This window comes from Salvelinus fontinalis, chromosome 16, assembly GCF_029448725.1.
Source record: "Salvelinus fontinalis isolate EN_2023a chromosome 16, ASM2944872v1, whole genome shotgun sequence".
NCBI classification, from domain to species: domain Eukaryota; kingdom Metazoa; phylum Chordata; class Actinopteri; order Salmoniformes; family Salmonidae; genus Salvelinus; species Salvelinus fontinalis.
The window spans coordinates 47,493,343-47,509,916 of NC_074680.1; the positions used below are offsets into that span (position 1 = coordinate 47,493,343).

General features: G+C 44.3%; 1 protein-coding gene across 1 annotated transcript; it reads right to left on the reverse strand.

The window, feature by feature from the left end:
• Nucleotides 1-1,158: 1,158 nt before the first annotated feature.
• On the reverse strand, nucleotides 1,159-15,924 carry arg2 (arginase 2). Its single transcript, XM_055865604.1, has 8 exons — nucleotides 15,469-15,924; nucleotides 15,288-15,360; nucleotides 12,001-12,175; nucleotides 11,210-11,369; nucleotides 9,883-9,977; nucleotides 5,611-5,715; nucleotides 4,788-4,924; nucleotides 1,159-2,460 (listed from the first exon to the last, which is right to left on the reverse strand). Exons 1-8 carry the CDS (start codon nucleotides 15,577-15,579, stop codon nucleotides 2,273-2,275), a joined length of 1,044 nt encoding a protein of 347 aa, XP_055721579.1. The 5' UTR covers nucleotides 15,580-15,924; the 3' UTR covers nucleotides 1,159-2,272.
• Between the last annotated feature and the right edge of the window lie 650 nt (nucleotides 15,925-16,574).

The window sequence follows — 16,574 nt, forward strand, 5'->3', positions numbered from 1 at the left end:
ATTCAATGCTGCCTTAGTGCCAGCCTCTGACTGTGGTGGTATGTAAACAGCTACAAAGAATACAGATGGAAACTCTCTCGGTAGGTAGTGTGGTCTACAGCTTATCATGAGATACTCTACCTTAGGCGAGCAATAGCTCACATGTGGAGATCATCAGTTCACCCACACCGCATCTCACAAAGACACGGCGGTTGGAACCAAAAATTTGAACTCTAGACCAAAGGACAAATTTCCACCGGTCTAATGTCCATTGCTCATGTTACTTGGCCCAAGCAAGTGACTTCTTATCAGTGTCCTTTAGTAGTGGTTTCTTTGCAGCAATTCGACCATGAAGGCCTGACTTACACAGTCTCCTCTGAACAGTTGATGTTGAGATGTGTCTGTTACTTGAACTCTGTGAAGCATTTATTTGCGCTGCAATCTGAGGTGCAGGTACCTCTAATGAACTTATCCTCTGCACAGAGATAACTCTGGGTATTCCTTTCCTGTGGCGGTCCTCATGAGAGCCAGTTTCATCATAGCACTTGATGATTTTTGCGACTGCACTTGAAAGTTCTTAATTTTCCACATTGACTGACCTTCATGTCTTAAAGTAATGATGGACTGTCGTTTCTCTTTGCTTATTTGAGCTGTTCTTGCTATAATATGGACTTGGTCTTTTACCAAATAGGGCTATCTTCTGTATACCCCCCTACCTTGTCATAACACAACTGATTGGGTCAAACGCATTAAGAAGGAAAGAAATTCCACAAATTATTTTAAGGCACACCTTTTAATTGAAATGCATTCCAGGTTACCTCATGGAGCTGGTTGAGAGAATGCCAAGAGTGTGCAAAGCTGTCATCATGGCAAAGGGTGGCTACTTTGATTTGGTTGCTACATCATTCCGTATGTGTTATTTCATAGTTAGTGTAGAAAATAGTAAAAATAAAGAAAAACCCTTTAATGAGTAGGTGTGTCCAAACCTTTGACTGGTAGTGTGTGTATTTTTGTAGTTTGTTGATACAATACAGATATTAAGCTGAAGGGCGACGCACAGACAGCACTCTCCGTATTGACCTTGATGTCTATTGTAAGACTAAAACCAACTAGACTTGCTCTGCCAGTGTACGCCACATGTCACCATGGAGACCACAAAGCAAAAAACACACAGACTGATTTCATTGTGGAAGACTAATTTTATATATTTTTTTTAAAAAGACAGTCATTCAGTGGTCATGTTAAAAAAGGCATTTGTTATATTTAGTAAATAAAATAGATATTTCACTCAGCATTTAACATACAGCCATTACATACACTAATTTTTAACTTATTAAAAATTAACTGGTCATTTAATACTGACTAATATAACACCAGACAGTAAATACACCAACATGGATTCATAATAGTCATTATTAACTACAAAACAGAATCATTCTAGAGAAGAAAAATACATCAAACCCCACATCTGGTCCTAAAGTGCAAACCCATCACTACCACAACTCAACTGGCACAGCCACTAGCTCGAGCTGAGGTATTTGTCCAAACCACACTATGGCCACATTAGTATTATAATAATTTTTTAAAAAGCACAGTCTGCATCTCCGTTTGAGATGGTTTCATGCTTGTCGTGTAAACTCGGCTTCATACAACCCTGTTATATTGCAGAGCTGCAGTATCCAGTCATGAGTAATACTGAGTTTTAGTGATTGTCTGTGGCGCGCCCCACCGATCGCCGTGTCTGTGGCGCACCCCACCGATCGCCGTGTCTGTGGCGCGCCCCACCGATCGCCGTGTCTGTGGCGCGCCCCACCGATCGCCGTGTCTGTGGCGCGCCCCACCGATCACATCAAATACAGTCACCATTTAAATAGTGGAGCTAGGGAGACTGTCCTGTCAAGGCCAGGGCGACCAGCTGTTGATCACATCAATTACAGTTTAAATTTGAGATGAGTGGGTATCAGTCTGTTTGTACTACTATTTTGCCAGTCTTGTCATGCCAAACAGTTGACATGAAAGCACAGATCTGGTACCAGGCTAAAGCTTTTCACACCATCCATAGTAAATTAGCTATATAATCGTTCAACAGGGCTTTCTAAGTTCAGTCATGATTGTTGAACAGGTTGCCATACAGTACTATATATATATACATACACACAGAAGATGCAACAAAATGCTTTGAAATAATTCAACTACTCTGTATGTAAAGTCTTTTTTTTTTTTATATTCAGGAATGCAAGTAATTATATGTCGAACGTCCTTTGAGTTCTAGAAGTGGTTCTAGAATGTGGTTCTAGAGTCGAAGCTGTTCCGTGTCGTCTTTGAGTGTTTGCGACTCCTGGGTGATGGGACCTCCCTCGCGGGTCTGGCCCAGGGATGATGCGATGACATCCACCGCCATGGAAGCGGTGTTCGCCGCCGCCTCACGACTCGCCCCCAGGGCTGGGTTGACCTCCACAAGGTCCATCACCGACAACAACCCTGGAGATTAAACACAAAATATTAGTTTCAGTACCTTTTTTTTTTGTAGAATGTTGCAGACAGAAAATGTACTTCAAAGAATGTTACATATTGAAATGTTACTTCATAGAAAACTGTTCTTATCGTACCAACAGCATAAGTATTTAAACCACTCAAGCAATGCAATAACTATTCTCATCCTAACCAAGAGTCTGGCATAGCTTAGAGGAAAAGTTTAAGTTTAATGACAGACCTTTCCCCATAATTTCTTATAAATGTATTGTTATAGTGTTCCTGTGTTGTGGATCATTCTAGTGTTCCTGTGTTGTGGATCATTCTAGTGTTCCTGTGTTGTGGATCATTCTAGTGTTCCTGTGTTCTAGATCATTCTAGTGTTCCTGTGTTCTAGATCATTCTAGTGTTCCTGTGTTCTAGATCATTCTAGTGTTCCTGTGTTCTAGATCATTCTAGTGTTCCTGTGTTCTAGATCATTCTAGTGTTCCTGTGTTATAGATCATTATTGCGTGCCTGTGTTGTGGATCATTCTAGTGTTCCTGTGTTGTGGATCATTATTGCGTGCCTGTGTTGTGGATCATTCTAGTGTTCCTGTGTTGTGGATCATTATTGCGTGCCTGTGTTGTGGATCATTCTAGTGTGCCTGTGTTGTGGATCATTCTAGTGTGCCTGTGTTGTGGATCATTCTAGTGTTCCTGTGTTGTGGATCATTCTAGTGTGCCTGTGTTGTGGATCATTCTAGTGTTCCTGTGTTGTGGATCATTCTAGTGTTCCTGTGTTGTGGATCATTCTAGTGTTCCTGTGTTGTGGATCATTCTAGTGTTCCTGTGTTGTGGATCATTCTAGTGTTCCTGTGTTGTGGATCATTCTAGTGTTCCTGTGTTGTGGATCATTCTAGTGTTCCTGTGTTGTGGATCATTCTAGTGTTCCTGTGTTGTGGATCATTCTAGTGTTCCTGTGTTGTGGATCATTCTAGTGTTCCTGTGTTGTGGATCATTCTAGTGTTCCTGTGTTGTGGATCATTCTAGTGTTCCTGTGTTGTGGATCATTCTAGTGTTCCTGTGTTGTGGATCATTCTAGTGTTCCTGTGTTGTGGATCATTCTAGTGTTCCTGTGTTGTGGATCATTCTAGTGTTCCTGTGTTGTGGATCATTCTAGTGTTCCTGTGTTGTGGATCATTCTAGTGTTCCTGTGTTGTGGATCATTCTAGTGTTCCTGTGTTGTGGATCATTCTAGTGTTCCTGTGTTGTGGATCATTCTAGTGTTCCTGTGTTGTGGATCATTCTAGTGTTCCTGTGTTGTGGATCATTCTAGTGTTCCTGTGTTGTGGATCATTCTAGTGTTCCTGTGTTGTGGATCATTCTAGTGTTCCTGTGTTGTGGATCATTCTAGTGTTCCTGTGTTGTGGATCATTCTAGTGTTCCTGTGTTGTGGATCATTCTAGTGTTCCTGTGTTGTGGATCATTCTAGTGTTCCTGTGTTGTGGATCATTCTAGTGTTCCTGTGTTGTGGATCATTCTAGTGTTCCTGTGTTGTGGATCATTCTAGTGTTCCTGTGTTGTGGATCATTCTAGTGTTCCTGTGTTGTGGATCATTCTAGTGTTCCTGTGTTGTGGATCATTCTAGTGTTCCTGTGTTGTGGATCATTCTAGTGTTCCTGTGTTGTGGATCATTCTAGTGTTCCTGTGTTGTGGATCATTCTAGTGTTCCTGTGTTGTGGATCATTCTAGTGTTCCTGTGTTGTGGATCATTCTAGTGTTCCTGTGTTGTGGATCATTCTAGTGTTCCTGTGTTGTGGATCATTCTAGTGTTCCTGTGTTGTGGATCATTCTAGTGTTCCTGTGTTGTGGATCATTCTAGTGTTCCTGTGTTGTGGATCATTCTAGTGTTCCTGTGTTGTGGATCATTCTAGTGTTCCTGTGTTGTGGATCATTCTAGTGTTCCTGTGTTGTGGATCATTCTAGTGTTCCTGTGTTGTGGATCATTCTAGTGTTCCTGTGTTGTGGATCATTCTAGTGTTCCTGTGTTGTGGATCATTCTAGTGTTCCTGTGTTGTGGATCATTCTAGTGTTCCTGTGTTGTGGATCATTCTAGTGTTCCTGTGTTGTGGATCATTCTAGTGTTCCTGTGTTGTGGATCATTCTAGTGTTCCTGTGTTGTGGATCATTCTAGTGTTCCTGTGTTATGGATCATTATTGCGTGCCTGTGTTGTGGATCATTATTGCGTGCCTGTGTTGTGGATCATTATTGCATGCCTGTGTTCTAGATCATTCTAGTGTTCCTGTGTTGTGGATCATTCTAGTGTTCCTGTGTTATAGATCATTATTGCGTGCCTGTGTTGTGGATCTCCTCTGTGATCCAGATTCCTTCTCTGTAGGTCAGACCTCCGTTTACTGGTGTTCCTGTGGCCGGGGCCAAAGACGGGTCCATCGCATCAATGTCAAAACTCAGATGGATCGGCCGCTGCTTCCTGTTGGACAAGAGAAGGCAATAAGTGTTCAGAATACAGTTCAGTGAATCAGTCAATTTTCAACTCAAATTCATCTGTCGCCTCAACACATTCCAAACCGTCGCCTCAACACATTCCAAACCGTCGCCTCAACACATTCCAAACCGTCGCCTCAACACATTCCAAACCGTCGCCTCAACACATTCCAAACCGTCGCCTCAACACATTCCAAACCGTCGCCTCAACACATTCCAAACCGTCGCCTCAACACATTCCAAACCGTCGCCTCAACACATTCCAAACCGTCGCCTCAACACATTCCAAACCGTCGCCTCAACACATTCCAAACCGTCGCCTCAACACATTCCAAACCGTCGCCTCAACACATTCCAAACCGTCGCCTCAACACATTCCAAACCGTCGCCTCAACACATTCCAAACCGTCGCCTCAACACATTCCAAACCGTCGCCTCAACACATTCCAAACCGTCGCCTCAACACATTCCAAACCGTCGCCTCAACACATTCCAAACCGTCGCCTCAACACATTCCAAACCGTCGCCTCAACACATTCCAAACCGTCGCCTCAACACATCTATGGGGCCAAATGTAATTGACACAACGAAAGGCTCAAAGTCAGTCTATACAGTAAGCTGCTTATTTAGTTTATAACATTACTCCTTAATCTTTAACAGTAATTCAATTACCTTGACAAGAGGTGGTCAAAAGTGACTTCCATGACTCTCTGAATGCCGAGCCTGTCGATGTCTCTCATTGTGAAGTACTGGATACCCAAGTCCTTTAGGATGTCGCTGTGAGGACAAAGAAGAGTATAATGTCACGAGGAGGATGTCAGGAAGTGTATTTTAAAAACAGGTGGAATTTTGTGGACAGATGAATTCATTTCACATTTAGCAGACACTCTTATCCAGATAAACTGATGAACAACTTTCAGGCTACCTGTGTGTACTGCGGAGGCCCGTTAGAATCTTGACCACTTTGGCCAATCAGAAATAAATAAAATCACTGTCTGCCTTGAGGATGCTCATAAAACTCCAGACCTCTCTCCCCCCTCTCTGCTCTCTCTCCCCCCTCTCTGCTCTCTCTCCCCCCTCTCTGCTCTCTCTCCCCCCTCTCTGGTCTCTGCTCTCTGCTCTCTGGTCTCTGCTCTCTGCTCTCTGGTCTCTGCTCTCTGCTCTCTGCACAGAGGAACCCAGAACAATATGTGACCACTTGGTTAAGGCAACACCCGTAGTGCCTAGGACACCCAAACCAGAGTGGCCACAGCTAAGTCCAAGGAGCCTGACACTCTCTGGAAGTTGCTGTAGCTCTGCCTGGGATATCTAGCCTACATTGTCTATAGGATGAGACACGGGGCCCGTTCTAGCTTGGTATGTCAGGGTGGGAAATTGGAAATGTAAATTGGGCCAATTTAGAGTTAATAATGCATTTATACTTAATTTTTAAATTAAGATTTTACTAAGTTATAGTTCATATAAGGAAATCAGTCAATTGAAATTAATTAGGTCCTAATCTATGGATTTCACATGACTGGGAATACACATATGCATCTTGTTGTTCTCAGATACACTACATAATCAAAAGTATGTGGACACCTGCTTGTCGAACATCTCATTCCAAAATCATTGGCATTAATATGGAATTTGGTCCCCCCTTTTCTGCTATAACAGCCTCCACTCTTCTGGGAAGGCTTTCCACTAGATGGGGTTGAGGTCAGGGCTCTGTGCAGGCCAGTCAAGTTTGTCCATACCGATCTCGACAAACCATTTCTGTATGGACCTCACTTTGTGCATGGGGGCATTGTCATGCTGAAACAGGAAAGGGCCTTCCCCCAAAATGTTGTCACAAAGTTAGAAGCACAGAATCGTCAAGAATGTCATTGTATACTGTAGCGTTAAGATTTCCCGTCACTGGAGCTAAGGGGCCCGAACCATGAAAAACTTCCCCAGACCATTATTCCTCCTCCACCAAACTTTACAGTTGGCACTGTGCATTGGGGCAGGTAAAGTTCTCCTGGCATCCGCCAAACCCAGATTCGTCCGACTGCCAGATGGTGAAGCGTGATTCATCACTCCAGGTCCTGGCGCTGTCCTTTCAGGACCTTTCACTTAAAATGGCCTTTTTGTCTTTTTACTTAAAATTACATTTTAACAAGATCCGTTTGCCTACGCCTAATAGTCATAATCATCACTTAATAGTATTATTATAAAATAGAAGATTATCACTTCTCACAATGGTGCTCTTTTGGTAAAGTTAGATCAAAGCTGAATCAATGTCTTGCAAGATCACATAATTATTCATTCGCATTTTACATAATAGAACTGTATATACATCACCGTTCAAAAGTGTGGGGTCACTTAGAAATGTCCTTCTTTTCACATGAAAACATACATGAAATGAGTTGCAAAATTAACAGGAAATATAGTCAAGATGTTGACAAGGTTATAAATAATGTTTTTTTTTATTTAATTGAAATAATAATTGTGTCCTTCAAACAGCTTTTATTACAATTACAGCCCTTTGGCATTCTAGTTGTCAATTTTTTGAGGTAATTTGAATAGATTTCACCCCGTGCTTCCTGAAGCACCTCCCACAAGTTGGATTGGCTTGATGGGCACTTCTTACGTACCACACGGTCAAGATGCTCCCACAACAGCTCAATAGGGTTGAGATCCGGTGACTGTGCAGGCCACTCCTCTGTCTAGTGTCTGTTCTTTTACCCATCTTAATCTCTTATTTTTATAGGCCAGTCTGAGATATGGCTTTTTCTTTGCAACTCTGCCTAGAAGGCCAGCATCCCGGAGTCGCCTCTTCACTGTTGACGTTGAGACTGGTGTTTTGCGGGTACTATTTAATGAAGCTGCCAGTTGAGGACTTGTGAGGCGTCTGCTTCTCAAACTAGACACTAATGTACTTGTCCTCTTGCTCAGTTGTGCACCGTGGCCTCCCACTCCTCTTTCTATTCTGGTTAGAGACAGTTTGCGCTGTTCTGTGAAGGGAGTAGTACACAGCGTTGTACGAGATCTTCAGTTCCTTGGAAATTTCTCACATGGAATAGCCTTCATTTCTCAGAACCAAATTAGACTGACGAGTTTCAGAAGAATATCTTTGTTTCTGGCCATTTTGAGCCTGTAATCGAACCCACAAATGCTGATGCTCCAGATACTCAACTAGTCTAAAAGGTGGCCAGTTTTATTGCTTCTTTAAATCAGAACAGTTTTCAGCTGTGCTAACATAATTGCAAAAGGGTTTTCTAATGATCAATTAGCCTTTCAAAATGATAAACTTGGATTAGCTAACACAACGTGCCATTGGAACACAGGACTAATGGTTGCTGATAATGGGCCTTTGTACGCCTATGTAGATATTCCATTACGAAAAATATAGATAAACTCTCTTGGTAGATAGTGTGATCTACAGCTTATCATGAGGTTGTTTACCTCAGGCGAGCAATACATCGAGACTTACTTAAAATTAGACATCGCGCACCAGCTGTTATTTACAAATAGACACACACACCATCACCTCACGTCTTGCCGGACGTACCCGTTATGTCTTGCCGATGCACGGAAAACCCAGCCAACTGTATATTATCCATGTCGTCGTTCAGCCACGACGCGGTGAAACATAAGATATTATAGTTTTCAATGTCCAATGTTGGTAGAATAGTCTTGAACGGAGCTCATCCAGTTTATTCTCCGGTTGATTGCACGTTGGCCAATAGATTCGGACGGTAGAGGCCGGGTTACCCACTCGCCGACGAATTCTCACAGAGATGGTATTAACATCCAGATACTGCCCAACCCTGGCATACTGTGGTGTGACAGTGCTATGTGGTCGACAGTGCTATGCGGTCGACAGTGCTATGCGGTCGACAGTGCTATGCGGTCGACAGTGCTATGCGGTCGACAGTGCTATGCGGTCGACAGTGCTATGCGGTCGACAGTGCTATGCGGTCGACAGTGCTATGCGGTCGACAGTGCTATGCGGTTGAATGCACCAAGTTCAACTATAATTCGATAAGAGCGTCTGCTAAATGACAAAACGTTTAAAATGTAATGTGTTTTAACCCGTGTTATAAATCGTAATGTACAGAGTAGTGTACTTGGTAGTATACAGAGTAGTGTACTTGGTAGTATACAGAGTAGTGTACTTGGTAGTATACAGAGTAGTGTACTTGGTAGTATACAGAGTAGTGTACTTGGTAGTATACAGAGTAGTGTACTTGGTAGTATACAGAGTAGTGTACTTGGTAGTATACAGAGTAGTGTACTTGGTAGTATACAGAGTAGTGTACTTGGTAGTATACAGAGTAGTGTACTTGGTAGTATACAGAGTAGTGTACTTGGTAGTATACAGAGTAGTGTACAGAGTAGTGTACAGAGTAGTGTACAGAGTAGTGTACAGAGTAGTATACAGAGTAGTGTACTTGGTAGTATACAGAGTAGTGTACTTGGTAGTATACAGAGTAGTGTACTTGGTAGTATACAGAGTAGTGTACTTGGTAGTATACAGAGTAGTATACAGAGTAGTGTACTTGGTAGGATACAGAGTAGTGTACTTGGTAGGATACAGAGTAGTGTACTTGGTAGGATACAGAGTAGTGTACTTGGTAGGATACAGAGTAGTGTACTTGGTAGGATACAGAGTAGTGTACTTGGTAGGATACAGAGTAGTGTACTTGGTAGGATACAGAGTAGTGTACTTGGTAGGATACAGAGTAGTGTACTTGGTAGGATACAGAGTAGTGTACTTGGTAGGATACAGAGTAGTGTACTTGGTAGTAATTCCAATTTGTAAGTCGCTCTGGATAAGAGCGTCTGCTAAATGACTTAAATGTAATGTAAATGTAGTATACAGAGTAGTGTACAGAGTAGTGTACAGAGTAGTGTACAGAGTAGTGTACAGAGTAGTGTACTTGGTAGTATACAGAGTAGTATACAGAGTAGTGTACTTACTACTCTCCAGGGTCGACGTCTCTCAGGCCAATGTAGACCAGGTCCTTAGCTGACAGGAAGGGTTTCATCCAGCTGAACCCTGGCAGCTCTGGCATCTACAGACACAACAACAAAAACAAGTAACAGGTCAGTATCAGATGGTAGGGAGAATATAGCCTGGTATCCAGATCTGTTAGTGCTGTATAGCCAACACCGTGGTCACTGAGGCTGTAGGGAGAATATAGCCTGGTATCCAGATCTGTTAGTGCTGTATAGCCAACACTATGGTCACTGAGGCTGTAGGGAGAATATAGCCTGGTATCCAGATGTGTTAGTGCTGTATAGCCAACTCTATGGTCACTGAGGCTGTAGGGAGAATATAGCCTGGTATCCAGATCTGTTAGTGCTGTATAGCCAACACCGTGGTCACTGAGGCTGTAGGGAGAATATAGCCTGGTATCCAGATCTGTTAGTGCTGTATAGCCAACACTATGGTCACTGAGGCTGTAGGGAGAATATAGCCTGGTATCCAGATGTGTTAGTGCTGTATAGCCAACTCTATGGTCACTGAGGCTGTAGGGAGAATATAGCCTGGTATCCAGATCTGTTAGTGCTGTATAGCCAACACTGTGGTCACTGAGGCTGTAGGGAGAATATAGCCTGGTATCCAGATCTGTTAGTGCTGTATAGCCAACACTATGGTCACTGAGGCTGTAGGGAGAATATAGCCTGGTATCCAGATCTGTTAGTGCTGTATAGCCAACACTGTGGTCACTGAGGTTGTAGGGAGAATATAGCCTGGTATCCAGATCTGTTAGTGCTGTATAGCCAACACTATGGTCACTGAGGCTGTAGGGGGAATATAGCCTGGTATCCAGATATGTTAGTGCTGTATAGCCAACACTATGGTCACTGAGGCTGTAGGGGGAATATAGCCTGGTATCCAGATATGTTAGTGCTGTATAGCCAACTATGGTCACTGAGACTGTAGGGGGAATATAGCCTAGTATCCAGATCTGTTAGTGCTGTATAGCCAACACTATGGTCACTGAGGCTGTAGTGATTATATAGCCTGGTATCCAGATCTGTTAGTGCTGTATAGCCAACTCTATGGTCACTGAGGCTGTAGGGAGAATATAGCCTGGTATCCAGATCTGTTAGTGCTGTATAGTCAACTCTATAGTCACTGAGGGCACAGAGGTAACCACTTGGACATGACACCTTCATTTGAAACCCACAGACTTCCGGTGGTTACCCAGGCAACCAGAGAAGTAAGCATGGCCTGGGGTTAGGAGTCAGGCTAGTGAGAATGCATGTCACAAGACCATGTCTAACTCTGTCACCTTACCTTGTTCTGCAGCTCTTTGAGCATGAAGGCAACCGACTGTCCGTGGAGGTTCCCTGAGGGCGAGGTGAGGGGCGTGTTTATGTCAGCGTGGGCATCGACCCAGATCAGACACAGGTCAGGACACTGCCGGGCGTGGCCTTCCACTGAACCAATGGCCAGGCTGCGGGGGTAAAGATCAGGAAGTAAGTTAGAATCCAATCTCCGTTATTAATAGATTTTAATTACATGTAATACATTCTGTGTTCTCTGTTTCCCCCCCCCAGGGCAACACTGACTGTGTTATACTGATAAACCTGCTGTCGCTATGTTTTTATTTAACTAGGCAAGTCAGTTCAGAACAAATTCCTATTTTACAATGATGGCCTACCCCGGCCAAATCCTCTCCTAACCCGGCCAAATCCTCCCCCAACCCGGCCAGCGGCGAAACCCTCCCCCAACCCGGCCAGCGGCGAAACCCTCCCCCTAACCCGGGCCAAACCCTCCCCCTAACCCGGGCCAAACCCTCCCCCTAACCCGGGCCAAACCCTCCCCCTAACCCGGGCCAAACCCTCCCCCTAACCCGGGCCAAACCCTCCCCCTAACCCGGGCCAAACCCTCCCCCTAACCCGGGCCAAACCCTCCCCTAACCCGGGCCAAACCCTCCCCTAATCCGTACGACGCTGGGCCAATTGTGTGCCGCCTTATGTCTAAGGCCCTAAGCCTGATGCTTCATTTCCTAACTCTGTCAATGTTGCTAAAATAACAATACTGTGTTGGTTTGCTGAGAACATGAAGGGGTTGTTGTGGGGTACCTGTGGTCTCCTCCCAGCATGATGGTAGTGTGTCCGGCTCCCACAGCGTTGCTGACGGCCCCTGACAGCAGTTTGTTTGCTCTGCCCACAGTGCGAGGGAAGGGGACATTCATGTAGGGCTCGTCCTTCTCCAGATGCTGGAAGCTCAGGTCTCCAAAGTCATGCACTGGGGAATCTGCACAAGGAAATAAAAGGTATGGTTTACTACACACTGGCTTAATTCAACAGCAAATGGTATGAATGAATTCGAGCATGAATGGCAATGTAGCAGATGGCTTAGTGCAGCTAGAAGTACTGTGGCCCCAGATCCTGTGAGCTAGAAATACTGTGGTCCCAGATCCTGAGCGCTAGAAGTGCTGTGGCCCCAGATTCATAAATGGCCTTGGCCAGTTCGTGCTCCGGTTTGTCAGGGCAGAATTTCCACTGTCACATTAAGCGTTAGGTAGGCTACATGTCTTTGAGGCATTAGTTCAACTCTTTCTCCAGGCTCTGATGTCCAACCCCTTCTACCCTGGCTGACTTCACACACCCCTCTGCTATCATCTCTGATGTCCAACCTCGTCTACCCTGGCTCTCCTCACACACCCCTCTCCATACCATCTCTGATGTCCAACCCCTTCTACCCTGGCTCTCATCACACACCCCTCTCCATACCATCTCTGATGTCCAACCCCTTCTACCCTGGCTCTCCTCACACACCCCTCTCCATACCATCTCTGATGTCCAACCCCCTCTACCCTGGCTCTCCTCACACACCCCTCTCCATACCATCTCTGATTGACGAGGTGGAGTCATTCAAGCCGTTTGCTGGAACCGCTGTCTGTCTGGGCACTACTTTCCACGTGTCCCATTTCCCATGTGTGTCCTCTCAGGTTTCTCCAAGACCAGACCACCCTCCGATACCACGGCAACGGCAGAGTAAACAGAGGAATGTTCTCCAGAAAGTGGGCTGCACCGACGGTACTGGTATTGGCACCTCGGACTAATGACTTATGAGTTGAAGTAAACAACAAATTTGAGACGCCACTTGCAGGTGACAATGTTCCATTTGATAGCGGTGTCGTGTCACACTGCTGGTCGGGAGGGGACCAATGTGGTGCCTCGTTACCATCTAAGACGGGGGTGGAAAACTCCAGTCATCAGGGGCCAGAGTTGTCCCCCCCCCCCCCATTCTTAGCAAACACAGCCGATTAAACTAATTGCATTCTAAACCGGAGATCATGAATATTTGATTATTGGAGTCAGGTGTGTTGGCTGAGGCAAAAGTATCACACCAATCAGGTCACCTTGGGGACTGGAATTGCTCTCCCAGATGAAAGATCTCTCCCCATGTTACCATCTTAGACCCCTTGGACAGGAATAGCTTAACCCAGTGCCTCTCTGTTAATGTAATCATAATCTAATATGTTTTTGAACTTGACTCAGTGTCAGTGATATTTAATGCAGTTGACAGGAGTAGAGTTTCCCTTCTTGGCAAGTGCACAATGTCGGATCATCTCAGCTATAAGGAGGATACAATTTATAGTCTCCCTTGTTGCCAAATTGGCATCAGCAGAAGTAAGGCTATTTACTTTCCATACTTTCGTTTTTAATAAACAACCCATTTTAGCAGTTTGAAGTCCATTTTTAGAGACAACTAAAATAGCATCATATGTACATGCTTGGGCACAGCAGGAGATGCACAAAGCAGTTGAGCACCAAGCTCTCTATAGACTAGACCATAGGCCATACTCAAGGATGTGTAAAATGGAACATTTCGTTTCCAAGGAGCTGCAAATTACAATTGAGGCCCATCCACACTACATGGGGCCCATCCACACTACATCGGGCCCATCCAGACTAGGCCTAACACTACGTCTACAACAAGGCTAGATAAAAGGGTTTAGGCTTAAATGCCATAAAATCTCCTAAAACTTATATCTTCATAAAATTATCGTAAAAAAAAAAAGAATATGGGGGTTTGATATCTTTCCAAAAAGTATGTCAGTCGTCCACATCCGACAACGGGGAAAAAAGGGCATCTAAAGATAGGCTTCTCGTATTACACCGCCGGCCGGCCACAGGAACCGTCGATTGCGTAACTGCCTAGAAACGGACAAGAAGCGCCCTTGTCTTGCCATGTGCGCGCTCCAGCTGAGTGCTTAGGGACACAAGCCGGGCTAAAATTACAGGGACGTGACTTGCACATTCCAGAATTTAACCTGAACTTGAAGTGAAAAGTTTTATTATGAGATTGTGTTTGATAAATATCCACTCTCTGGGACATCCCAGTCCTCCTTTTTTTTTAAACGAACTGATAATAATCTACTGGTTTAGAAGGGTCACCATCTTGCCTGACGAAATGAGTGCGTATCTTTGCTCAGACCGGGCCATAGTCTCCCCAGGCAGATGGGTTGTCTGCCACATGAACAATGTTTCTAGACTACCCAACTAACTGACGCTTTAAACATGGCCTGTTATGCTGATAAATAACCGTTCAATGGGGGATTCCTAGCCTAGCATATACTGATGGGTTTCTCTTCTCACAATTAGGATCTGACCACATAATGTTATGTATCATAATCCATTGGTTTAGAAGTGGCAGCATCTTGTCTGACGAAATGTGTTCGCCTCCTTGCTCAGATTGGTCAATGGTCGTTAAAACAAGCCCGTGGTTTACTCTGGATTGGAACCCACAGTCTGGGTGTTTACGGTCACATGGAGCCGGCTGTGTGATGCAGTCTCGCTGTTACACACAAAAAACAAAAAGTTCGTATCGTCTTTCAAGCATTCAAGGCAGCGACAGGGCCCCCTATTCATCTATGATAGGCAGAAGTGTACAAAGGGATGGTTGCAATGGGAGGAGAGAACTTGTTTTTTCGGAGAAAGCTCTGTGCATGCCGGGCCCCGGGAACGGTTGATTGCATAACTGACTGTACAGTGACGACAGCAGACTTGCCCACCCTTTCTCGCCCGTGTGACCCAACAAAACCATTCTTTTAATTACAAGAACGTTATCCTTTTAGATAAAAAATAATAATAATAATCTGCGTTGATCGCCAGCAATCAAGGTCTGAGCAATACCTGTGTTTGATTTCTTTGACAATATACACTTATGTTAAAGACTGACGTAATACATAGCCTAAAGCCCAATGCTTTACTTCCGAGAACTGAATGACTCAGGGAAGCAGCTCTTGCATGAATCATTAACCTATTTTAGGGTTAGAATAAGTATTACAAGATCATTTTAATCCAACAGTACATTTAGCAGTTTGTTTTTAAACACATTAAGATGTTCCATCACTTACCTAGATTTGAAAGCCTCTCGATCAGACCGGCATCCCTGATGGCTTTGGGTCCATGCTCCACCCCTCTCCTTTTCTACAGGAAAATAACAGCAAAGTTCAATAATTCTGGTAAACGTAATACCCTAGTCAAATAACCATATTAAACGAATGGTTTCTAATAGGATATGAGCTTTTTCCATACCTGTCCTTTTGAAAATGGGGCTCCTAAAACAGCCACAGAATGAGCTCTGCTCTGACAGGTATTGTTGAGTTGAGTCCGTAGAAGACGACGCAGTGGGCCTCTCAAAGCCATTTTAAAATCCTATTTAATTTATCCGTTGACTTCAAAATAATTTATAACGACCAAGGCTGAGATTCAAAAGTGAATTCAAACGCTCTTCTTGTAGGATCCCACTCCGACGATGGTGACGCTTTGATGTGAGCGCACGTCGGGGGGGGATGGTTTTATGCTCTTTTGATCTCATTAATATTCATGAGGGGATGAATGGCGGTCAGGATTAAGAGCACGAGCAACTGAAATTTGTCTCTAAATACCTTGTAGAGTTTGAAAATATTTTAACCCTATATCACATGTAAATTCACCCAATGACACGCGTTAAATCTGTAAACACAATAATTAATTCCGTTGTCCTTTTTCAGAAATCCCGTTACCTCATTAAAGGAAGACATGCGTCAATACTTGTAAAACGACGCCTTCGAACTAGCCAATGAGATGTATCCAATAGATGGGTTTGTTCCAAAGGCGTGTCTTGTGTTTCCAAAATGCACCCATTGTCCCGCAATTTCTAAGGGGCAGACATTTCCACAGCAAACCGTGGTTGACATAACCTGGATGTCTTCCTTCCATAATCGTTCAAAACATAGCCTATCAGATGTCAGCGTGCACCCCATGTTTACATGTAAGTGACCAGCTGACCATAAACGACGTGCCTTACTAGTTGCTATTCTGCCTTCCCCTAAAAATAGTTGGAAGGCTACAGGTATAGCCTAGGGTCCTAGGCTTCTTGAAATATGAATATATTATTAGAATGAATATATTGTAACGACCCTGGGTTTATAAGCGCGGAAATCGACTCTGCCGCTTGAGCATGCTTTTGCGGCACAGTCGATAGCGCGCCGGACCTCGGGCTAGAAGGTCGAGGGTTCGAGACCTGCTCCCTGCCTGTTTCATTACATTGGTGTCGGAAGTGATCGGACCTCGCATCCACGACAGTGCGTGTGCTTGGCCGGTGAGCGCGTTCCTGTAAGACGTGAGGACGCGCTATTATTAGAATAGAATAACTCATT

Bases quoted from the DNA above. Each gene is read 5' to 3' on its own strand.
- arg2 (XM_055865604.1), bottom strand. From the start codon at position 15,579: ATGGCTTTGAGAGGCCCACTGCGTCGTCTTCTACGGACTCAACTCAAC. The intron at 12,176-15,287 runs GTAAGTGATGGA...TTCCTTGTGCAG, and splicing joins CGAGAGGCTTTCAAATCTAG to ATTCCCCAGTGCATGACTTT. The intron at 11,370-12,000 runs GTACCCCACAAC...TTACCCCCGCAG, and splicing joins ATGCTGGGAGGAGACCACAG to CCTGGCCATTGGTTCAGTGG.